At 47.2% G+C, this 24,568-nt stretch overlaps 3 protein-coding genes across 5 annotated transcripts; 2 read left to right on the forward strand and 1 right to left on the reverse strand.

Annotated features, from left to right (window-relative positions):
* The first annotated feature begins 2,222 nt into the window (after positions 1-2,222).
* On the forward strand, positions 2,223-12,125 carry LOC130385665 (ras-related protein Rab-6A). Of its 2 annotated transcripts, none has more exons than XM_056594287.1 (8): positions 2,223-2,568; positions 3,760-3,818; positions 4,732-4,785; positions 6,300-6,405; positions 6,962-7,073; positions 7,444-7,537; positions 9,982-10,048; positions 10,625-12,125. In XM_056594287.1, the coding sequence occupies exons 1-8, from the start codon at positions 2,499-2,501 to the stop codon at positions 10,687-10,689; spliced, it is 627 nt and encodes a 208-aa protein (XP_056450262.1). In that variant the 5' UTR covers positions 2,223-2,498; the 3' UTR covers positions 10,690-12,125. The 2 variants fall into 2 exon arrangements, with proteins under 2 accessions (XP_056450262.1, XP_056450263.1); XM_056594288.1 differs by lacking the exon at positions 7,444-7,537 and adding an exon at positions 8,301-8,394.
* Positions 12,126-12,368: 243 nt separating this feature from the next.
* Positions 12,369-18,245, forward strand: dnajb13 (DnaJ heat shock protein family (Hsp40) member B13). Its single transcript, XM_056594286.1, has 8 exons — positions 12,369-12,613; positions 12,739-12,836; positions 13,239-13,400; positions 13,738-13,883; positions 14,391-14,504; positions 17,496-17,609; positions 17,707-17,783; positions 17,874-18,245. The coding sequence occupies exons 1-8, from the start codon at positions 12,546-12,548 to the stop codon at positions 18,025-18,027; spliced, it is 933 nt and encodes a 310-aa protein (XP_056450261.1). The 5' UTR covers positions 12,369-12,545; the 3' UTR covers positions 18,028-18,245.
* An 832-nt stretch (positions 18,246-19,077) lies between these two features.
* On the reverse strand, positions 19,078-22,430 carry LOC130385663 (dicarboxylate carrier SLC25A8-like). 2 transcript variants are annotated; one of them, XM_056594284.1, is made up of 7 exons: positions 22,326-22,430; positions 21,532-21,761; positions 21,238-21,433; positions 20,916-21,113; positions 20,716-20,817; positions 20,410-20,590; positions 19,079-20,152 (listed from the first exon to the last, which is right to left on the reverse strand). In XM_056594284.1, exons 2-7 carry the CDS (start codon positions 21,655-21,657, stop codon positions 20,038-20,040), a joined length of 918 nt encoding a protein of 305 aa, XP_056450259.1. In that variant the 5' UTR covers positions 21,658-21,761; positions 22,326-22,430; the 3' UTR covers positions 19,079-20,037. The 2 variants fall into 2 exon arrangements, with proteins under 2 accessions (XP_056450260.1, XP_056450259.1); XM_056594285.1 differs by lacking the exon at positions 22,326-22,430 and having other exon boundaries at positions 19,078-20,152.
* Between the last annotated feature and the right edge of the window lie 2,138 nt (positions 22,431-24,568).

Genomic DNA, 24,568 nt, shown 5'->3' on the forward strand with positions numbered 1-24,568 from the left:
TCTCCCTCCCTCTCTCTCTCCTCTCCCCCTCTCTCCCCCTATCACTCTCTGCCCCCTATCCCCCTCTCTCTCTCCCTCTCTCTCCCCCCTCTCTCTCTCTCTCTCTCTCTCTATCCCCCTCTCTCTTCCCTCTCTCCCCCCTCTCTTTCCCCCCTCTCTCTCCCTCCCCTCTCTCTCTCTCTCCCCCCTCTCTCCCCCTATCTCTCTCTCTGCCCCTCTATCCCCCTCTCTCTCCCTCTCTCTCTCTCTCTCTCTCTCTCTCTCTCTCTCTCTCTCTCTCCTCCTCCCCTCTCTTTTCTCTTCTCTCTCTCTCTCTCCTCTCTCTCTCTCTCTCTCCTTCCTCTCTCTCTCCCCCTCTCACCCTCTCTCTCTCCCCCTCTCTCTCCCCTCCCTCTCCTCTCCCCCTCTCTTTCTCTCTCTCTCTCTCTCTCTCTCTCTCTCTCTCTCTCTCTCTCTCCCCCTCTCCCCCCTCTCTCTCCCCCTCCCTCTCTCTCCCCCTCCCTCTCTCCCTCTCTCCCCCTCCCTCTCTCTCTCCCCCTCTCTCTCCCCCTCCCTCTCTCTGCCTCTCTCTCTCTCTTTCTCTGGGAGCAGGGGGTTCAGGGTGAGACGTGGCAGCGAGAGAGAGCGAGAGGCGCAGGTGTGTCATCACTGACCTCGCACGGCCAACTCAAGCGTGGCACACTGAAAACACGCTTCACTTCCACCTCATTTCACTACGCCTGTACAGCCTGATCGTTACCACGGTTACCTTCATTTGGAGGGGGGGGGGGGGGGGGTTCCTGTATGAGGGGGCTTTAAATAGTCCCGTACTGTATGTGCATAAGGTCGTATAATATAATGGAATGGAATGAATACAGCAATGTAATATGGTATAATATACAGTAATGTATCGTACTATAATATAATATGATGTAATGCAATGTAATATCATATTATATTATATTATATTATATTATATTATATATTGTATTGTAATGTTATACCCTGTAATTTAATATACTGTAATGTAATGTAATATACTGTAATATAATAGCATGTAATGTAATAACGGGAATCCTTATCAGCTGATATGAGAAGTTAATGAGAGGTGATTATGAATCCAGAATCATGAGGTCATTGGTAGGACAGAGCAGAGGCCAGAGGTCAAGGTCAAGGTAGGTCAACGCCCTTCTCCAAACACACACAAACACACCCACAAACACACACACACACACACACACGCACACACACACACGCACACTTTCTCTCGCACTCTTTCTATATATTCATAATTCCCATATTTACATCAGGAGCTCATTAATCTAGAAAGCCAAGTCTGTGCGTCCTGGGAGAGTTTAATGTTCTATGCACAACAAACCATAATAGATTCTAAAGCATTACATCAACATTATTACACATAAGCATATGAGGTCATGTTTCCAAACAGCAATATATTCAATAAACGGAAGACAGAAATATACATTGGATTTGAAATTCAACATCCTGTTTGATCGGTGATTAAAAAGGGGGTATTTGTATTTTGTCATTAAATGTTAATTAATGCATCTATAGTAGGTCAGGTAGAACACTTACGCAACTGAACTGATTTTGCCTATAGTGTGTCTTTCATGTTTTCTTCAATCCTTTAGAGAAAAAAGGTTACTGTATGAAGACCATAATCTTTACGTCAACAAAATATGATTTACAACTTACTTTCTAAACCAACAGAAAGGCACGGGCGGCCCTCCTCAATCAAGAATTTTTAACAATTAACGATTGCATTCATGTAGAACATAATTTTTTTTATGAAAGCAGGTTGCACAAGATTGATATACGACCATAGCATTAACAGTAGGCTACACTAGAATGGATTACACGTCTAACTGGGAGCTATGGCGCCCTCTGTCGGTTATATAAAATAACAACAAAGCCTACACGTTTACGGAAGTTGAATGTTTCTCTATCGTTCACCCGTCCCTGATTCAACTTTATATACAGATATGTTGTGTTTTATTCCAATTATTTATATATTATATACAACCAATCCTAAATGGTGACCATCTATCCCGGGAGTTTAGTAAATGTAATCATTAAGGTGTGCGAACGCATTGACCGATAGAAGACTGTCCCATCAGGAGAAAATTCACCTGCAGAAGAAGACTGATCTGTGAGCAGTGTTGCCAGATTGGGTCCGATTTTCCGCCCAATCTGGCAACCCTGGCTGCAGCGAAATCTGGCCCAATCTGGCAACATTGTCTGTGAGGCAACCACTATTCCTACACAGCTAGCAGACATGTCATCTGTCATGGTGACTCCGCCGCAGTAGCTCCTCTGTCCCCCGAGCATTTCCAGGGACTCACAGTCAAAGCAGCACATCATCCGTCCCCATTTTGCAGAAACATAAAACTGTCAAACCCCGCGACCCTGCGGATCAGAGAGACTTTGATCCCGGACCACTGGGGAGCTAGCGTTAGCCGCTAGTGAGCTTCACAAAGTCCGACAGCCCACTCGTTCTGAACATGTCCGCGGCCGGGGACTTTGGGAACCCTCTGAGGAAGTTTAAACTGGTTTTCCTCGGGGAGCAGAGTGGTAAGTACAGTCAACACCACTGGGGATGGTTGATCTAATGTCCGCCGATGGTAGGGTTTTGAAATGGGGGTGTAGGGAGACGATTAGCGGCTAAGCTAACTCCGTAAAGTTGGAATAGTGTCAGCTGTTTGTGGCTAGCGGGCCAGCAGGCTGAGATCCATTAGAACAACGACATGAATAAATAATGGATTTTAAAGTTTCCGACTTATGACGATATCTCTTGAAATCATTGCACGTATTTGTATTTTTGAAGCGTCGTCATCGATGATGCTTTATCGGTTTAACTCCTCTACGACAGGTGGGCTTAAATGAATGACCGATCATATCGCTAATAGTTGAGCAATATGTAGTATGTAGACTATTTTGAATAAAGTCTGTCCACTTGGTGAATCAGGGGTAATCTAGTGGCCCGGCGACATTCCTGAGACCCATCCCAGGTCAGCCAGACGGTCGAGCTGGTTCCTGCTGTCTTTATCTTCATATCGTATATCATTATAACGTATTAGGAATGTAATCAATCTGGTTTGGCACTTCAGGCCAGGTTAATATCAGATAACTCGACCTCTACTATGTAACAACGGTCAATACACCGTGATGGAATCTAGTCATGCCATCCTTTGAACAGATTATATTACAGAAGTCAACATTCTACCCAGGCGAAAATATTTTGTAGAACATCCCATGGCAGTTTAATTTGACTAGAGAAAAGGGCTAAATGCCCTATGCCCTATACAACTAACCTCCTGGGGCGTCAATGCCTTGTAATTATGACTGTCACTTGAAGAATACTCCTAGTCAGAGAAACATAGCTTCCAACAGTTTAACTTAGAGGAGCAGTCTCTCTACTGACCGACTGCTCTGGACTTGATCATTTAAACAGTCCAGTTGTGGCACCGGTAATGCAGCCTTTACTAATGGGTCTAGACAGCACAGACAACACTTTCTATCTCTTAAACTTCTGATTAAATGAGTACTCAAAGGCCTCTCTTTACTACAAGCTGTTCTTAGAAGGCAGGGTCATGGGTGGGGCAAGATGAGCGTCAGATAATTGAAGGTTTTCCATCACATTTCTTGGCTCTGCTGTCTTTGTGAACTACCTTTGTAGAATATATCACTTTCTAATCTGCAGATGTGTGGGAAACTTGTTAAAGCAAAAGTTTAAAACATATGTTTTTGTTTGTGTGTCTTTAGTGGGGAAGACATCCCTGATCACCAGGTTCATGTATGACAGCTTTGATAACACTTACCAGGTGAGGCCTGCAGCTACAGAGAAACATCCGCTGTTACACTCAGAGAAACATCCTACATACTGTTACACTCAGAGAGACATCCTACATACTGTTACACTCAGAGAAACATCCACTGTTACACACAGAGAAACATCCTACATACTGTTACACTCAGAGAAACATCCACTGTTACACTCAGAGAAACATCCTACATACTGTTACACTCAGAGAAACATCCACTGTTACACTCAGAGAAACATCCTACATACTGTTACACTCAGAGAAACATCCTACATACTGTTACTCTCAGAGAAACATCCTACATACTGGTACACTCAGAGAGACATCCTACATACTGTTACACTCAGAGAAACATCCACTGTTACACACAGAGAAACATCCTACATACTGTTACACTCAGAGAAACATCCACTGTTACACACAGAGAAACGTCCTACATACTGTTACACTCAGAGAAACATCCACTGTTACACACAGAGAAACGTCCTACATACTGTTACACTCAGAGAAACATCCACTGTTACACTCAGAGAAACGTCCTACATACTGTTACACTCAGAGAAACATCCACTGTTACACACAGAGAAACATCCTACATACTGTTACATTCATATAAACATCCTACACACTGCTACACTCATAGAAACCTTCTACTTACTGTTACACTCAGAGAAACATCCACTGTTACACTCAGAGAAACATCCACTGTTACACTCAGAGAAACATCCACTGTTACTCTCAGAGACACATCCACTGTTACTCTCAGAGACACATCCTACACACTGCTACACTCATAGAAACCCTCTTCTTACTGTTACACTACTGTTACACTGATAAACGACTCGCCCATGTAGCATGCGCGTATTCAACACCATGATGCTGCCATCTCACGTTGTCTCATGTTTTATTTCAGGCGACCATCGGAATAGACTTCCTGTCCAAAACGATGTACCTTGAAGACAGAACGGTAAGTCAAGTATTCATCGTCGGTCCCTTAGGATCCAACTTGTATTTGTTCGGAGACTTCAAGATGCAGACAACGTTTGACTGGGGGGGGGCGACTGTGAACAGGTCTGTTTGAAACAAACGGGCCTAGACTTATTTACCCCTCATTTCAACCATTTAGCTCTCATTCAAATTCTCGCTGTATACCTGCCGGCATACAGTGTAACCATGGTAACATTTCCCTTGCCAGCTTCTGCTCCACATTGGGCACTGATGTCTTGGTAGGGGTGGGGGTGGTTGTGGTTGTGGTGTCGGAGCAGAGGTGCTGGGGTGGGACAACAGGGCTCGGCTCTCCTGTGATTGGCTAACAGAGCAGTCACTTTGTTTAATTTAAAAGCAGCTTTTCTCTCTCTCCTTTCTTTCCACACATGAAACTCTATTCATTCATTGGTTGAAATGTAAGACCTTACTTGAGCGAGCTGGGAGGCAAGTGAAGGCAGACTATTATTATTATTTGTGTTATTTTGTTTTGATTTTTGATCCCGTCCAATGAGATCTCTCTCTCTCTCTCTGGATGCTATCTTATCACCTGCATGCTATCTCTACTCTCTGCCAAGCTCTTTCTCTCTCTGTCTCTCTCTCTCTTGCTCTCTATCCCTCTCTGTCAATGTGTCTGTCTCTCCTTAGCTCTCTCTCTCTCTCTCTCTGTCTGTCTCTCCCTGTCTCTGCAACTCTCTACCTCTATCTGTGTCTGTCTCTCCCTGTCTCTCTATCTGTCTCTGTCTCTCCGTGTCTCTCTACCTCTGTGTCTGTCTCTCTATCTGTCTCTGTCTCTCCGTGTCTCTCTACCTCTGTGTCTGTCTCTCTATCTGTCTCTGTCTCTCCGTGTCTCTCTACCTCTGTGTCTGTCTCTCTATCTGTCTCTGTCTCTCCGTGTCTCTCTACCTCTGTGTTTTCCCCTGTTCCCTCATCTCTAATCCTTCCATTCCTTTTTATTCTTGATGTCTTCGTACCATTATTCCCATCATTTCTCACATCGGTTCTTGTCATTTTTCTTTTTGTTTTGCTGTTACCCCTCCTCCCTTTCCTGCTCCTCTTCCTCACTCTTCACCCTCCCTCTCCACCTCACCCTTCCTCCTCCTCTTGTCCCACCTCCTCCTCCTCCCCCACCTCTTCCTCCTGCCCCATCTCCTCCTCACACCCCTTTTCCTCTTCCTCCTCCTCCTCCCCCTCCTCCTGCCCCTCCTCCTCCCCCTCCTCCCCCTCCTCCCCCTCCTCCCCCTCCTCCTCCTCGTCCCCCTCCTCCCCCTCCTCCTCCTCGTCCCCCTCGTCCCCCTCCTCCTCCTCCTCCTCCTCCTCCTCCTCCTCCTCGTCCCCCTCCTCCTCCTCGTCCCCCTCCTCCCCCTCCTCCTCCTCGTCCCCCTCGTCCCCCTCCTCCTCCTCGTCCCCCTCGTCCCCCTCCTCCTCCTCGTCCTCCTCCTCGTCCCCCTCCTCCTCCTCCTCCTCCTCCTCCTCCTCCTCCTCCTCCACCTCCAGATCCGGCTCCAGCTCTGGGACACGGCCGGCCAGGAGCGTTTCAGGAGCCTCATCCCGAGCTACATCAGAGACTCTGCTGCCGCCGTGGTGGTGTACGACATTACAAGTGGGTGGAGACGCACACACACACACACCCGCACACTCTCTCTCTCTCTGTCTCTCTGTCTCTCTCTCTCTCTCTCTCTCTCTCTCTCTCTCTCTCTCTCTCTCTCTCTCTCTCACACACGTAAACACACCTTCACACGCGTCAACACACCTACACACATCAGCCAGTACATGAGCTCCCCCTAGTGGCTGCGTTGGATACGGTTCGTGGCCCAGGGGGAGGCGTGGTAGCGTTGCTATGAGTCATGGTTCTGTCTCTGCGCCCCGCTGGGCCGTGAGAGGCGCCGCGCGGACCCTGGTCCCGCCCAGGGGGGGGGTCCCAGCCCGGGTGGGAGGGCGTGGAGCAGAACCAGCCAAACCAGCAGGGAGGGACGGCTCTCACCAGTGACTCACCATGAGGCACGGCCCGGGAGGGGCCAACGCATCACCACTTCCTGTCACTGAGCAGCCTTCTCCTTCTTCTCTCCTCCTCCTCCTCCTCCTCCTCTCCTCCACCCTCCCCTTCTTCCCTCCTCCTCCTCCTCCTTCTCCTTCTTCTCTACTCCTCCTCCTCCTAGATGTCAACTCTTTCCAGCAGACCACAAAGTGGATTGATGATGTCAGAACCGAGAGGGGAAGTGATGTCATCATCATGCTGGTCGGAAACAAGACGGATCTGGCCGACAAACGGTAAACCCTTCCTCCTTCTCCCACTACTCCTCCTCTCCTCCTCCCCAAGGGAGATCACTTATTAAGTCATTGATTATTGTTCCTGTGGATTGATCAATACCCTCTTCCTCTAACCTCTGTGGGAGAATTACACACACACACACACACACACACACACACACACACACACACACACACACACACACACACACACACACACACACACACACACACACACACACACACTGTACACACAGGGCCAGTTGTTTGTACCTATATATGTGGTGACTTCTGTGTTAATCAATATGTGTATGTACCTATGTGTATGTACCTATGTGTATGTACCTATGTGTATGTACCTATGTTGTGCGCTGACCGATTTGTCCACCAGGCAAGTGTCAATAGAGGAGGGCGAGAGGAAAGCCAAGGAGCTAAATGTAATGTTTATAGAGACTAGCGCCAAGGCGGGCTACAACGTCAAGCAGGTAAGAGAGACGCACGTCAAGAGAGAGTTGTGCTCTGACCTCCTGCTGCGGTTCGACCCCTGACCTCCTCTGAAGGTCACCCGTCACCATGACAACCAGGTCACCATCGATCAGAGCCTGTACAACTATTTGGTAACGCCATGAAATAAGGGTACAGTTAATTGATTAACAATGGTGTTCACGTAAAGTAAGGTATTAGTTTATGCATTCTTAAGTAGATTCAACGGTTTACCCTAAGCCTTACTTATTAAATGATGTATTAATGAATACCTTAGTAAAAATGAACACCATAAGTGATTACTAGACCATTAGTTGATGGTTATCATTGTTAGTTAATGCTTATTACTGCATTAGCCAATGTTAATTAATGGTTCATTATTGTTCCTCTATTTAGTGTTACTAGCTATTTAAATGTCCACTGTGGACGAACATGGCTTAGTAGAGAGTCTGTTCTCTGCTTAGAAGGCTCTGTTTCACCTCCAGGTGACTCGTTGATCGTTGATCAGCCATCTACCCATTTGTGACATCACAAGTGGGCGTGCCCACTCGGCTGGAGCTCCAGGTCAGGGGTCACCGACCCTGCAGGAAGGAGCACAACTCGACCGCCTCTGTTAACACACTCACCTTGTACCCCTGTGTGTGTGTGTGTGTGTGTGTGTGTGTGTGTGTGTGTGTGTGTGTGTGTGTGTGTGTGTGTGTGTGTGTGTGTGTGTGTGTGTGTGTGTGTGTGTGTGCGCGCGCGCGCGTGCTCGTGGCCTTGCAGACAGATAACGACAGAGGAGGGCGAGCAAAAAGCGAAAGACATGAATGTTCTGTTTATTGAAACAAGTGCAAAGACAGGCTACAATGTCAAACAGGTAGCGTGTGTGTGTGCGAGTGTGTGTGTAGCCTGCTTCCATTGTGCATGTGGGCCTTGATGTGCTTCTTCGTGTGTGTGTTTGGGGGAGATTGATTATCAAAACTCGCAACCTGCTACAAATTGGCTCCTGTTGAGTGACATTTCAGAGCAGTGAGAGTTGGATGCTAATTACCCCCTTGCCCACCCTCATCTGATCGATTGATTAATTGATCGAGTGATTGATTGCTTAATGTGTTGCTGCAGTGAAAATCAGCATGAAATCACATCCAGGTTAAAGGTTATCCTCTGCTTGTGTTATGATTTGCTCACGCCTGATCTATACTTCTCCTGTTCATGTCCAGAGCTGTGCTCTAGTGTAGACATCTGTGTACTTCTATCTACATGCTAGGTCTCTACGGTATGGACTAAAATGTATATCACGGTATTATATCACGTTTGTTAATGTTATCTTCTAATTTCGATATAAATGCTTCTGAAGTGGTAAAATACTGGTTAGGCAGCAAAACTGCATAAAACAAATGCAAAATATTTTCTCAAGTTACTTCCATCCCTGAAAACACTAATGTTTAATGATATGGATTTCTTTCTCCACTTGCTCGCGGACCTTGCCGTATAGTTTTGGCATCTCAATTTGGCGTACCCGGGGTCGAGTGTTTGGACCATCTCTTTAAAGCCCTTTCTAGCGACATTTTGAAAGGGAACCATGTCTTTACACAGGTAAACAGCTGGCTTTTTTTTGTCATAAGGACTAGCTTATGACAAAAATCCCTGCGAAAGCGATGTCTGAGATGCAGAGACAGCTGCACGCTACCAGCGTCTGTCTCGTACGGTGCGGAATGAGAGCTCGTGAAGGGACTATTGCGCAAGCACACAGGCCCCAAGCAAGCCCGCCTTCTGTGATTGCGGAATAGCGCAATCACAGAAGGCTGAGAAGGCAGCCTTCAGATTTTGACAGCCTGAGAAGGCTGTCAAAATCTGTCCCTTGGAAAAGTAACGTTGCGCCGCATCGAAAAAAGAACTTTGTTTCGTTACCATATTTTCAGTAGTTGTGCGTAACTTTACTTTTTACGTGAAAAATGTGTTACGTTACTTTATGAACGCGTTACTTACCTTGCAACGCGTGAGACACATCATTGAGTACCGGTCACACCGGTCTCATGGTAACGTAAAAAATCCATACCATAGCGCAAATTCACACCGGTGTACTTTCTATACCGTTTATACCGTACACCCTTACTGCATGCTAATACATACTGCGGACGTGCTGCTGGGGAAGTATACACCAGCCCTAAGGCAACATGGTTTAAATCATCCTCCATCAATCATCCCACCACACTGCCTTCTGGGATGCGAGGTCGCACAACCTCGTATCCCAACAGCAGAGTGCGTAGGTCAGAGGTCGGGGCCTTGCCTTACTACGGCCTTCGCTCTGCTCTCCGGCACGAGGTCACTGGGATGCGGGTTCAAGGCTGCCTCGACTCATTAGCAACACTGCCAGTAGAGCTCTGCTGGGGTTTGGAGACGTAAAGCTGTGATTGAGTCTGATGGGCCGTGTTTTTTGCTGTCTACCCCCCCCCCCCCTCAGCTGTTCAGACGCGTGGCAGCCGCTCTGCCCGGGATGGACGCCACTCAGGACAAGAGCAGAGAAGACAGTATCCTTCTGACCACACTGCCCCCTGGTGGGCGGATACAGGTGCTTCACCTTTTAGTTTATGTCGGGAAAGTAGCAGCAAAAAGTCGATGTTTTCAAATCGAATGTGTTTCACTCTTTTAAACAGAATTTCCCCACACTTGAATTCCCAGGGGATGAACTTGCTTGTAGAAACTACGTTATTCTATACTTTAGACCTTAATACTGTCCATCAAGTGTGCGAAGGGGAACTGCTTTTATCCATTTTATGTTCGTCCACCACCCGGCTGTCAATCAACACAGATGTGACATCATCCTCCTTCTTTTATTTAAATCAATCCCCGGTTATTAATCAGACGCTTCAATCCAAAGACACTTCAAGGGGATTCTGATGCGTGCTATGAAGGGGAAGGTTGGGGTTAGGGATCGTCTCTCTAGGACGCCTACAGGTCAGACTTACAGCAGACGATTTGACGAGATTTAGAGATAGGGGTGTGGCTCCAGACCAGGGGGTTGTGGGTTCGAAACCCCTGTCTTCAAAGCAACATTGTGTCGGTTTGTATATCGTTTTTTTTCCTCAACCGCCGCCCCTCCTCAGTGATTGACATCAAGCTGGAGAAGCCACCCGATCAGCCAGTCAGCGAGGGAGGCTGCGCGTGCTAAGCCCCGCCCCTGGATCCTTCCACACTGCTCCGATGTCTTCTTAAAGCCTGTCTTTATCTCTTTCTCTCTCCTGCTCTTCACCCCCCAACCCCCCCAAGACTGACCCATGACACTACACCTGGTGTTCCCCGGCGAGATCACACCTTCATGTTGTTAAGTGTAAGCCACGCCCACTTTGGATTGACCAATGGATGGTCACCTGGATGACTTTATGCAATGCTTCGGAAATGAGTGTTTACAATATGTGAGCCCCGCCCCCTTTACATTGGCCGCGTTAGACAGGCTTAGAGGCGGAGAAGGTGCGACGTGTCGTTTGAGTGACACTGAGCTTCCTGTAGGCTCGCTTCACGAGACGATCAAAACGTTAGGCATCACAAGTCACTCGATTTGGTGTGTGCTTATGTTAAGCTAAAGTAACGAAATCACAGTACGTATACACACAAAAATGCTGTGACCTTGTTTGTGCCGACAACTCATTACTGCAAACAATATTTGTTTCCATACTTATTTTGTAGCGTGTAAGACGAGTTAGACGAAATAGAAGGTGATGGAAGCTGGCTGTCCGTCCAGTGCTCCGACGTAGGTTAGGGTGGGGGTGATATGGTCTCCCTATGAGACGGCAGCTCCTCTTTGCTACGCCCCGATGACTCACCCAGTCACGCCCCAGCAATGCTGCAACACACTCACACACTCACGCACACAACTTCCCCCCCAAACACAGAGCTAACCAACCCCCCCCTACACATACACACACACACACACAGAACCACACGACAAACAAGAGGGAAATATAAGGTTATCTCCTCATAGATAGTTTTAAAGTAAAACTGCACCTTGGCTGCCATTTTCTACATATATTTTCTCTTTTTTTTCAAAACTATCCCTTTTTTCTAAAGACGAGGGTAAAGTTGTACGACTAGGGTGTAAGGAGGATGTTTCACAGTAAGAGTCCTAATGAGAGCCGAGGCCAAGGTAAAGGTAGAGATAATGTGTGAGTAGAGTACTCTAGTTCGGTCCTGTTTGCTATAGAGCTGTATGAACACATCGAAAATTGTTTGTTTTGTTTGGATTTGTTTTGAATATATTTTTGTTAGTGATTATACTACACATTGTATTTAATCCATAATGACTTGTAATATTTATTTCTACTGGTTTCCTTTTCTTTTCTTTTTTTTATGGCTGTTAATATTTTTCTCGGTGGATCCTAAAGGATTTACTAAATTCTGTAATCCCGCTCTAATCCAGTGGCGGCCGCCGGCCATGTACCGCCACTGCGTCGCCTCCATCAAGGCTGGAAATACACACTGCAATGTGTAGGAAATAATTTCGGTAGCTTCTTTGATTCATTTAGTCCTTTAATGTTTCCGTCTGTAATGGTTTTAAATTGAAATAAAAAACATAAGCACATTTGTCATTGCTGCTGAACTGAATCCGTGTCTGGGACTTGTTTACATCTTGACTGTTATAATAACGCTTATAACAAGTAAAATGTGTTGTTTTTAACATGTTTAAAACTATATAAGTAAAGTCATGTCTGACTTGCACCAGTTTAACAAACCTCCCTGGACCAACCAGACCATCGTAACCCTAACCAGACCATCGTATAACCATAACCATAACCCTAACAAAGGTAAAGGTGAACGCCGACCACCAGAAGCTCTATCGGCGGTCCTGCCGCATCGATGAAGGAGGGTGTGTGTTCCCATGACAACCGCTCACGAAGAGTCCTTAGCAACCAAACTGAAAGCCGTCTCTCCGACCATCTGAACCGTCCGTCAAGTGAAAGTTAACGTTGTTCAACTTTGTTGGATGATTGTGTTATAGATGGTAGTTTATGTTTTAAACGCCTGGTCAGAATGGGTATCGATTACTACGCCATATTGGAAATTAACAGAAACGCAACAGACGCGGATATCAAGAAGTCGTAAGTAGTATTTGTTTTTGTGGTATTCATCCTTCTGATCCGTCCAACTGATATCCCTGTGTGCGTCGTAGTATTGATCTGGTCCTATTGTATTGATCTGGTATGCGTCTCGTTGATTTATTCAGGTATCGGCGTCTGGCTTTGAAGAACCATCCGAGCCGCCGACCGGACTACTTCGATGTCTTCCGGGACCTGGCGGAGGCTTACGATGTGCTGAGCGACCGTACGAAGTTTACGCATTCGTTATGTACTTCCGGTGCTATTATAGGCCTACACATTAATGTCCTTTAATCATATTACATTTTTCAATGTTGCATTTGATTATCTTCTGCAGCCTTGGCCTGAATATAGAAATAAACATCAAATCAAATGTACATGTGATGTAAAGCATTACATCACATGTACACATTTAATGCTTATTTTCATTCTTTGGCATTGAATCAAACACATGGAATATTAATCTCTGTCTCCTCTTTTATTAGACTATGCGCTTGTCTTTTCAAAGGACATTTGTATCTCTGCTGTATCATCGGTTAAAAAAAAACAGGTCTTTACATAAACTTTGCTTTAGTTTCCCTCCTCATAGTTATCTTTGTTCTGCCTGTGATTCGTGTTTCTCCCCCAGTGAGGAAGAAAGCGACGTACGACAAGTTCGGGGAGGAGGGGCTAAAAGGGGGCGTTCCCCAGGAGTTCGTGGGGAACGGGGCGTGGTCTGCTCCGTACGTCTTCCACGAGAACCCCAGCAAAACCTTCCGGCTCTTCTTCGGTGGCGACAACCCGTTCGCTGGTAGGAGACACCCTCAGACAACAAGCACCACACCCACAGTATGTGGTTGTCTTGTTGTCTTGTGAAGTACTTTCTAACGCCTATAGAGCAGCAATGGTATCTAGTAGCAATATTATCAATAACAACGACAGCACAAATGAAGCGTTGTCCCCTTGTCTCCTTGTCTTCTTGTCTCCTTGTCCCCTTGTCTCCTTGTCTCCATGTCTCCATGTCCCCTTGTCTCTATGTCCCCTTGTCCCCTTGTCCCCTTGTCCCCTTGTCCCCTTGTCCCCTTGTCCCCTTGTCTCCTTGTCTCCTTGTCTCCTTGTCTCCCTGAACCATGTGTGGCGGGGTCCAGACTTCTCCGTGGGGGCCGAGGACGGGTCCGGGGGGGTCCCCAGCCAAGAGAGGAGGAGCCAGGACGGCCCGATAGAACGCGACCTCAGCCTGACCCTGGACGACCTCTACCACGGCTGCACCAAGAAGATCAAGATCTCCCGCAGGGTGACCGCCGCGCACACACGCTCCCACCGTCGCCCCCGGAGACCAATTAACTCCTCGTTAATGCGTTCGTCTCATTCATCCGAGTGTGGGTAGACTGCGGCGTCGGCTTTATTTCTGTTTTGCTGAGTCATGCGAGGTACGGGCAGGTTCCTCTGCATCGCAACCTCCACCAGGCCTCGTTCCAACGTGGAGCCCAGCTGTGATACAGCACCCCCCCCGTCCCCCCGTCGTTCTGCTCACACACTGGGGCACCCCAGAGCTCATTCGGCGCCCTCTGATCGTCTCAGATGCACAAGATATAAGCTATAAGATGAGTTATTAGAAGGTATAGGACTCCTCTTGTATCTATGTAGGGTTCAGGTCTATTTCAGATTGTGATTTGGGTCCAGGATCCGTACACTGAACACACACTCTGGTGGGTGGCACTAGGGTTGGCTGCTCTAAGCCCGTCGTGTTCCGTTCTGAAGCGACCGTCTGAAGACTAAACGCTCCTCGTTCCGGGTCCAGGTGATGAACGAGGATGGCTACACCTCCAGCATCAAGGAGAAGATCCTCAGCATCGCTGTGAAGCCCGGCTGGAACGAGGGAACCCGGGTCACCTTCCCCGAGGAGGGAGACCAGGTGAGACCTGATATAAGGGGACCAGGTGAGTCCTGATATAAGCAGACCAGGTGAGTCCTGATATAAGGAGACCAGGTGAGTCCTGATATAAGGGGACCAGGTGAGTCCTGATATAAGTGGACCAGGTGAGTCCTGATATAAGTGGACCAGGTGAGTCCTGATATAAGCAGACCAGGTGAGTCCTGATATAAGGAGACCAGGTGAGACCTGATATAAGGGGACCAGGTGAGTCCTGATATAAGGACACCAGGTGAGTCCTGATATAAGGGGACCAGGTGAGTCTAGATATAAGTGGACCAGCTGAGTCCTGATATAAGGACACCAGGTGAGTCCTGATATAAGGGGACCAGGTGAGTCCTGATATAAGGAGACCAGGTGAGCCTGATATAAGGACACCAGGTGAGTCCTGATATAAGTGGACCAGGTGAGTCTAGATATAAGTGGACCAGGTGAGTCCTGATATAAGTGGACCAGGTGAGTCCTGATATAAGGGGACCAGGTGAGTCCTGATATAAGGGGACCAGGTGAGCTCTGCTCCATAAGGAGGACAGGTGAGACGTCTGCTAGAGATATGAGAAGACCAGGTGAGGTGTCTGCTTGAATTTAGTGCACAGCAATAATGATAAACATAATAAAGGAACATGAATATGAAATATAAAGAAAAAAAGGAAACGGCAAGTACTGTAGGTCAAGTATCAAATATGAACATTTACCATAAGAACTGTACATTTTGTGCCGTAGTGTGAAAAACATGGAGCGTGGAATGTGCAGATGTTCACACAGCATGAAGTATGGAACACGTTTATGCAACATATATGTGGGGCCAAGGGTAGGCAAGGCAAGGCAGGGCAACTTTATTTATATAGCAATTTTCATACACAAGGCAGACTCAAAGTGCTTAACATATAAACATTGTCATACAATAAAATAAAATAATAGATAAGTAAAAGAAAACATATGCAAAGAAATGAGTAAAATAGAAAGTGCAATGTAACAGTCTCTCTGGTACCCGCGTTGGGACTCCATCCTGACCTAAAGGAACTTGGTACTTTCTCTGGGACTCCAATCCGGATTCTAGTAACTCTAACCACGAACCAAAGGCCTTATTCTGGGACTCCAACCCAGACAGACGTCGGGACTCTAACCAAGACAGATCTCAGGTCTTTCTCTGGGACTCCAACCCGACCTAAGGAACATGGTCCTTTCTCTGGGGCTCCAACCCAGATTCTAGGACTCTAACCCAAACAGAACTTGGGTCTCAAACCCTTATCCTTTCTCTCTGGTATCAGATCATGTATCTTTCTGGTAAAAATAGAAAATAAAGGGAAAGTTAAAAAGGCATTTTAGTAAAATAAAGGCAAAGTAAATAAAAAAAAGAAGTTTTTTTACGAATTGCAATGTATTTAAGATTTAGAAGAAAGCTAAAGCAAACATAAAAGTCTTCAATCTTGTTTTATAGGTGCTCAGAGTTGGGGCAAGTCTTAAATCCTCAGGGAGTTTATTCCAGCTATTTGTTGCATAGTAACTAAATCCTGCTTTCCCATGTTTTGTGTTTACTCTGGGGATAATTAACATATTGGTCTCAGAGGATCTTAGTGGTCTAGAAGGCTGATGTATTGGAAGCATATCAGTTAAATATTTTGGGCCTAAACCATGTCGGGATTTATAGGTTAGCAACATGATTTTAAAATCAATTCTCTGACCTAAAGGAAGCCAATGTAACGATTTAAGAATTGGTGTAATGTGTTCAAATTCTTTGGTCTTTGTTAAAACTCTAGCAGCAGCATTCTGAACAAGCTGAATCTTCCTTAGAGTTTGTTTTGGGAGACCTGTAAGGAGACCATTGCATTAATCAAGCTTACTAGTGATAAAGGCATGTACACGTTTTCGGTTGACATGAGCCCTCTAAGTCTTGCTACATTTTTAAGGTGATAATATGCAGATTTTGTAACTGATTTGATGTGACTGTCGAAATGTAAATCAGAATCCCTGATAACCCCTAGATTTCTGGCTTTGATTGAGGTTTTCAGGGACAGAGAGTGAAGGTGTTGGGTTACTTTAAGCCTTTCCGTTTTAGCACTAAATACAATTATCTCTGTTTTGTCCTCATTTAGCTGAAGGAAATTTCGGCACATCCAGTCTTTCACTTGCTCAATGCACTGGCACAGCAGATCTATGGGCCGATAGTCATTTGGTGATAGCGATACATAGATTTGCGTGTCATCAGCATAGCAATGATGGTCAATATTGTTATTTTGCATGATTTGCCCTAGTGGGAGCTTGTAGATGTTGAATAAAGAGGGTCCTAAGATCGAACCTTGTGGGACTCCACACATCACGTTGGTTGATTCTGATATAAAGTCGCCAATGGAAACAAAGTAGTTCCTGTTTTGTAGGTAGGATCTGAACCAATTTAAGACTGTGCCTGAAAACCCCACCCAGTTTTCTAACCTGTCAAAAAGTATTGTATGGTCTTCCTGTGTATTTGTCTGAGTTAGCTCAGCAAACTCACCCATCGGCACTGTATCCTGGAGAAGTCCTTTGCATTTTTCTAATGCTGCTAGTCTCGTTTCAAATAAAGCCACTGTCTGTCGCAGTTGGGTGCAGTCTGTGCATTTCCCAGTCTCCGTGCCTGAGATATCCGAGTACAGAGGCATGTTGGCGATAGGAAAGTCCAAGGCTTTTGCTGCGGTCTGATCCGGGAGTCATAAAAAGTGCCAAAATGTATTGTTGAATCGAGCAATGGAGGATGACGGAAACAAACTATACATCGTTAAGTATTATGATCATGAAATAGAATAAAATAAAGTAGATCTGAACGATGAATTAAGTAGTTTTTTCCAATGCCTAGCGGAGCTTCGGGAAACATGACCTCTCTCTCTGCTGCCTCTTATCTAAGAGTATAGAATATAGTACCGGTAGTTGCAATTACAGTATGAGAATCATGGTTATCATGCAAATCAGGACCGTTTGAATGTCTCCCCCCTGCAGGGACCAAACAGTGTTCCTGCGGACATCGTGTTCATAGTGCGACAGAAGCCCCATCCCTGGTTTACAAGACAGCGTGACAACCTGGTTTACAAGGCCTCTATCTCTCTAGAGATGGTGAGTTACACCTGGTATACGAGGTCCCTTCAGTCGATGGTTCTTCAGGCCTCCAGCTGCTGAAGCTCTGACACGCTGCTGGTGTTTCCTCCTCCAGGCCCTGACAGGGTTCTCAGTCGACGTGGAGACACTAGATGGCAGGCTCGTCAACATTCCCGTCAACGACATCGTGCAGTGAGTAAAACCAGACTCTGGCTTCATCTCACAGCAGCCCTCCCCTCCCAGCTAGAGCCTGTGGAGCCTGACTGTGTGTCTGTGTTGCAGCCCCGGGTACAGCAAGCTGGTCCCGGCCGAGGGGATGCCCCTCTCCCAGTACCCGGGACTCCGAGGGGACCTCATCCTCACCTTCGACACCCAGTTCCCCCCGAAGCTCTCCCCGGAGAGCAAGCGACTGATCAAACACGCCCTGTCAATCTGAGAACTGTACCACCGACAACACAAATAGTCCTGAACAATGTGACCAGTACGAACATCGCTAACATTACGAACATTACGGACAGTAATACCACCAAAATGAACATGACAAACAACGCCAACACGATGAACAATGGAGACGATTGAGACAATGCTCGCAAACAATACCAACATTGCAAACGATGCAAACTACATGAGGGATGCAAACGACAGCAATGATACTCAGAGAACGATAAACATTAACATCGCTGTAAAGTTACATCTGTGTTACAACATTTTGAAGTTTTTGATAAACGTTTATTTCCTCTTTCAGTGTACGTGTCTCTCTTCAGCTCAAGTGAGTTAAAATAATCAAGTCAAAATATTGAATACAGAATTCATCACATGTTAAATGAATGTTTGCACAAGTATGCCTGTACGTTAATTTATTGTGGTTTGAATCTCGTCGCCCTGACCATGATGGGCCTTTCCCCACCAGGCTGACTTCCACAGAGGACCAGAGCTGGGGGTTGACCTCCAGATATAATGCAGTCCGGTGGAACTATAATTGTCCCAGCTCTAATCCTAGCGGTACACGCTGTACCATAAACCGTTGTGCTGAGTCATCGTGAGAGGTTCACACTGCATGCATCCCCCCTCGCTCAAATCACATCCACATGTACAGAATCTCTAACGTCTTCAACAACGTCTGACCCACATGTGTTCCTCTTTCAGTTTTACTCTTACATTTTGTGCTGCTTACATAAGCCAGCTGTCTGTCTGTCTGTCTGTCTGTCTGCCAGTCCGTTGGTGTGCATTTCTGTCTGCCTGCTTGCCTTTCGGTTGCTCTTTCTGTCTGTCTGGCAGTTTTCCTTCTAGTCATCATTTAAGGAAGTGCTTTGACTTCAGAATCCTAAAGGTTCTCAAGTTAATGTATGAGTCCCTGGATTGTATATAGACAATCAACCCTAACCTTAATATATATATAAAGATATGACTTTATATGAAGATATGAAGATATAAGATCTATAACTATTGATATATATGGGACTGTAGCTTTAAATATAACTATTGAGAGATATGAGTCGCTATAGAGGTAAATATTGATAGATATGAGACTACCTATAGATGTAAATACTGATGGATATTGTAATAGCTGCTGCAGGATCCCTTCTCAATGACGATCAATAAAATATTTCATGAAATATGATGAAAAGGAAACATAATTGGAAGTATTTATTAATCCACACTTTGACCTATATACATATTCTTTAGGACATTATTCATATATAATATTTGCACATCGACTTATTGACCAGCAGTAAGTATTGTTTCATAGAAAAGTTTCAACTCCAGTTTGAACATGGATATTAGAATGTAAAAACACCTGTTTGTACAAACACCTGTAAACATTAACTCAGTTCAACAATCCATAATACAGTGGTTACAATACAATCCTTTAAATAATACTTAATACCTTAAAAGGGACACAAAAAAAAAGGCCCCTTCAAGCTGTACGACCAGTCCCTGTCCCATCCCTCCCAGTCTACGGCCCTCGCCAGGTGTAAGACCAGTCCCAGTCCCATCCCTCCCAGTCTACAGCCCTCGCCAGGTGTAAGACCAGTCCGATCCTAGCAAGGTTCCCATGAGCTAATCAATACAAAACGCATTGAAACAAAAACAAAAAAAAACTACCACAAAACTGGTAACAAACACAGACCATCTCGGTTACACACGTCGGATAACCCCTAAATATAAAAACGACATATCCTGTAATATCCATCTGGAGGACCCCGCCCGCGAACGGGCCCCTCCTTCCAGATGTTCCTCTGGTACCCTCAGGTCCTGAGTCCTTCAGTCTATGAGTCTCTGAGGCTTTGAGTCATTGAGGCTCTGGTCTCCATCCCCGGGGGGGGGGGAGGGGGTCCTGGTTGCCCTGGGCGCTGCGGTGGAGGTCGTACCTGCCCCTCAACCAGCCTGTGGTCTCGGTCTCCGCCCTCATTGGGGGAAAAGTTTGAGTGAAGGACCAGGGAGGTCACGATGGAGCCTCCCAGGACTGCTGGGCCCGGGACAGGCCTCGCTTGATCTGCTCGTAGGACACGAACATCACCACGTTCCAGGACCCCATCCGCAGGAAGGACGGCACGAAGCTGGACAACAACAACAACAACACAGAGCAACAGGAAGTTGAGGTGACGTTACTCAAGAGGCAGCAGGTTTCGCATCCTGGTTAAATCATGTGAGTATTTAGAAAAGAGGATGTCAACACTTAGTAATTATTTTCTCTTTGGCGTAAAATATCACAATGTAATGATAAGGTCTGTGGAGCCTCCTTCCTGTGAGTAGAAGGGCCCTTATGAACCATTGAGGGCCCCTACATCCTTGGGCCCCTGGGTGGCGGACCTACCCCTTATAGAAGGCGGAGAACCCCTCCTTCTGGAGCATGGTGAGCGCACAGCGCATGGCGCCGTCGTAGCGGCCCGGCTCCGAGTTCATGAAGCGCGTCTTCACCACGTCCACCGGCGACGCCACCACCGTCGTGCAGAAGCCCGCCGCGAAGGCGGCCGAGAAGTGGCACGGCAGGTTGTCTGTTGGGGGGGGGGGGCAAGGCAACGTCCAGACGTGGGTCAGACAGAGGGACGGAGGAGGGGGGGGGCGCGCTCGACCGCTTCGAGGCGGAGACGTGCGGGCGCGTCGTGGAGGCGGCGCTCACCTGTCATCAGGTTGTGCTTCAGGATCAGCTCCTTGATGAGGTCGTAGGTCACCAGCTCGGCGCAGTTCACGATGGCGTTGCGGGTGATGTTGGGCAGGCAGCCTGGAGCGCGAGGATCAGAAGATGTGAGAACACGCGTGAACAACCTCCTGGGCTGGGGGCTAACGGTGACGGGAGTGACACAGCTGGGGTGGGTTTACCTTTCCAGAGGCCCCGGACCCCCTCGGTGCGGGCGATGGTGCGGTAGGCGTCCATGGTTCCGTTGTACCTCCTCCCTCCGTCCTCTAGCCTCGCCTGGGCCTGGAAGCGCACCTTCACCACGTCGGTGGGCTGGGCCAGCGCCACCGCCAGGGCCCCCGTCGTGCAGCCCGCCATGAGCCGCACCACGATGCCGGCGCCTGTACCCAGAGGGGGGGGGGGGGGGGGGGGGTGGGGGGGGGGGGGGGGGGTCAGTGGGTTAGTGGGCCGCCCCAGGGGGCAGGGACACAGGTCGGACGGACACACACGGGGCTGGGTACTCACTGTCAGAGCCGCGGGTGTAGAACACCTTCATGGAGTCGTAGAGGCCGATGCGGATGGAGGCGAAGCTCATCTGCCTCTGGAGCCCCGCGACGAGGCCGTTGTAGAGGCTCCGGGCCCCCTCGGTCCGCACCATGGTGGTGATGGTCCCGAACACGCCCTTATAGCGGAGGGCCCCGGGAACACCCTCGCCCTGGATCTGGGGGTCACAGGAGAGACCTGGGTTAACCTCAACCGGTTCTCCTTCCTCCCCTGGCGTGTCGGACTTCTGGGCTCCGGCGAGGGGGGGGGGCCTACCTGCAGTCGCACTTTGGCCGTGTCCAGCGGGAAGGTGATGAGGTCGGCGAAGCAGGCTGCCGTGCCCGCGCCGATCACCTTGATGGCAGCACCGGGCGCGACGTCCGTGGGTTTGATGCCCACCATGGCTGCGGGTTGGGTGAGCTGCCTGTTCGGCCGGTGAGCTGCGTGGTCACTTAGGTACGCCTGCTCATCATACGTGTGCAGCGACAAGGTTCGGTTCTGTGTGTCTGAGAACCGAAACACAGAATGGATCAGGATTCGTTTGGAGGTTTGGATGAATGAAGTGTGTAAGTTGTAGTGAGTTGGGTCTAACTGTGAGCGACACTGGCTTAACATCACTGATGTTATCACCGTCAACTGCAGAGCTGAATTATGTGTTTGCAGCTCTCCGGTGTGTGAGTGGTCACACACTGAGGTCTGGATGTTTTTCCGTTGCTTGTATGGCAGTAAACCGGACCCACACTAAGTAAGGACGTCACTTGACATATTCCACATGCTGACATTTGATTTAGGAGTTCCTCTACAAAGTTCCTCAAACGCTCGACAAGTTGGCTGGCATGACCTTCGCCTTCCATTCAATGGAAAATAAGTTTAAACATATTTATTGATTTAAAAAATGCACATTTGATATTGTTTCTACTGTTAACACTTTGCACAAAGATAATTATGGAATTATTGGAAAACAAACCCAACTTTCTTTAAGTTTGTCAAACAATGACCAATTATAGATTATAGATTATAGATTATAAAAATATATTCTTTAAAGATCCAGTGAGTCAGTCAGTAGTTACCAGAGTAGTCCGGGTGAGATTATAATCCAGTTCTGAGGGGGAACTCACAATCCTCTTGCTGCAGTCCTGTTTGCGTCTGGCTCTGAGTCTCCAGCGTCTGCTGGACCTTCTTGTTTTTATACATGTGCTCACACGCGGAAAGGCATCCCGCCGTGCGGGGGGGGAGGGGGGGGGGGGGGAGGGTGCTGCGTGTGTTTACGCTCTCTTCAGAACAGAGGAGGGACACCCGAGCAGTTGTTGACTTCACCCTTCAGAGAACGGGAGGTCTAAGAAGTACCGGAACAGAGCCCTGCACCGCTTCTGTCGTCTACCGAGAGATGTTATTATTTGGGTTTAACTTTTATGCAGCCAATGATATTTTATTTACGCTCTGATTGTTGACGTTAAATGTTTTATTTGAGACTGCAGGTATTGTTAGCGCTTAAAGACAGACAATGCATCTACGTGCCCATATACAACGTTCTACTTGTATTGTACAGCGTGTTCTTTGTGCACATATAGCTACAGAATAGAAAGAATGTACAGTGCACAAACACATCCTCGCTCACATGGCCAGTGAAGGCCAGCGCCCCTTCCTATTGGTCGACGTGGGGGCCTGGTCATCAGAGTGTTTCAGCGGTTCGGGGGGGGGGGGGGAATGGGTGTTCCCATGGTGACGAAGGGTTCAGCCTGTACCCTCATAACTCAGTAGTTAAGAACGGGGTCAACCCCCCTAACCCCCGGAGACGTTATACAACGCTGCAGACCCGAGCTCCACCAATAGGAGGCGCCCGCTGGATTGCCCGTCTATCTGCTGGAGCTTCTGCTCCACCAGGCGGGTGATGGAGAGCTGGGTGGAGGTCTGAGTCTGAATCATAGAAGGATGTTGTTTGGAGATGTTTGGGTATGAGAGTGTGTGTTTGTGGAAGGGAGGAGGGGGCTGGGATATGTCTCGGCAGAGCAGAGGGGTGGGATTTATCATGGACATTTTATGGGCATGCCTGCATGCCTTCCTTCTGACATGTGCCTGCTCATCAGGTCAAAGGTCACCGGTCTGCACACGCGATGGCCTCAAAACAAACCATTCTCCTGGACACCTATGATGTAACGGGATTTACACGTGAACATGTGTTGTCATGTATAAAGTGATGTTCATATATTCTATGATAGATAGATATGTTATATGTAGACATGTTCTAGATATGTTCTATATGCACGTATGTTCTATGATATATGGACATGTTCTTTATAGGTTCTTTGTGTAAATAATTTTTACTTTTTATAATTGTTTTATAATGTTCTATGATATATGGATAGGTTCTTTATGTACTTTATTCTATCTATAAATATGTTTTATTATAAATGTTCTATGAAATATAGATATGTTCTGCAAATGATTCTATATATAAATGTGTTTTTATAAAATATGTTCCATGCCAACCACACCTGTGCGTCAGTGGAACTGGTCTACTCTGGTTTGAAGAACGAGGTTAAAGGGGACACAACACACACACACACACACAGACACACACACACACACACACACACACACACACACACACACACACACACACACACACACACACACACACACACACACACACACACACACACACACACTGGTGCAGATGACATGTGCAAGGAAAGAGGGAGAGAGAGGAAGAGAGAGAGAGGGAGAGAAGTTGAAAGTTAGACTGTGAGAGACGGTGAGAGGGAGAGAGACGGATTGGGTGAGAGTGAGAGTGAGAGAGAGAGAGAGAGAGAGAGAGAGAGAGAGAGAGAGAGAGGGAGAGGGTGCTTCCTGTCTTTTCCAGCTGAACCATGAATTTCTAAGTGAGGCTGTAAGAGTGAATACCCTTTAACCCAAACACGCACACACACACATACAAACACACACACGCAGACACACATACAAACCCCCACACACACACACACACACACACACACACACACACACACACACACACACACACACACACACACACACACACACACACACACACACACACACACACACACACTGGTAAACAAGCATCATGACGACTCGTGACTGTGCATTGAGAACCGTTACTCCATGTTGTTGGGAACAGTTCACAAACTATAAATACACCCAGAACACACTCCGTAAGCATAGCGTAGGTGTGTGTGCAAGCGCGTGTCGAGTAGACTATTTTAAGCATTACATAAAAACGACATTTTCTCCATTTCATAACCGTCATAACCTTTTTACTTTTGGCTCACTCTCATTCTGTTATGTCTGAGGC

Source organism: Gadus chalcogrammus, chromosome 7, assembly GCF_026213295.1.
Source record: "Gadus chalcogrammus isolate NIFS_2021 chromosome 7, NIFS_Gcha_1.0, whole genome shotgun sequence".
NCBI lineage: Eukaryota > Metazoa > Chordata > Actinopteri > Gadiformes > Gadidae > Gadus > Gadus chalcogrammus.

Coding starts and splice junctions, on each gene's coding strand:
- LOC130385665 (XM_056594287.1), top strand. CDS start 2,499: ATGTCCGCGGCCGGGGACTTTGGGAACCCTCTGAGGAAGTTTAAACTG. Junction 3,819..4,731: donor GCTTTGATAACACTTACCAG/GTGAGGCCTGCA, acceptor GTTTTATTTCAG/GCGACCATCGGAATAGACTT. Junction 10,049..10,624: donor GGACAAGAGCAGAGAAGACA/GTATCCTTCTGA, acceptor GCCCCTCCTCAG/TGATTGACATCAAGCTGGAG.
- dnajb13 (XM_056594286.1), top strand. CDS start 12,546: ATGGGTATCGATTACTACGCCATATTGGAAATTAACAGAAACGCAACA. Junction 12,614..12,738: donor GACGCGGATATCAAGAAGTC/GTAAGTAGTATT, acceptor TGATTTATTCAG/GTATCGGCGTCTGGCTTTGA. Junction 17,610..17,706: donor CCTCTATCTCTCTAGAGATG/GTGAGTTACACC, acceptor TTCCTCCTCCAG/GCCCTGACAGGGTTCTCAGT.
- LOC130385663 (XM_056594285.1), bottom strand. CDS start 21,657: ATGGTGGGCATCAAACCCACGGACGTCGCGCCCGGTGCTGCCATCAAG. Junction 20,818..20,915: donor GGTCCGGGGCCTCTGGAAAG/GTAAACCCACCC, acceptor CTCGCGCTCCAG/GCTGCCTGCCCAACATCACC. Junction 20,153..20,409: donor TTCTCCGCCTTCTATAAGGG/GTAGGTCCGCCA, acceptor GTTGTTGTCCAG/CTTCGTGCCGTCCTTCCTGC.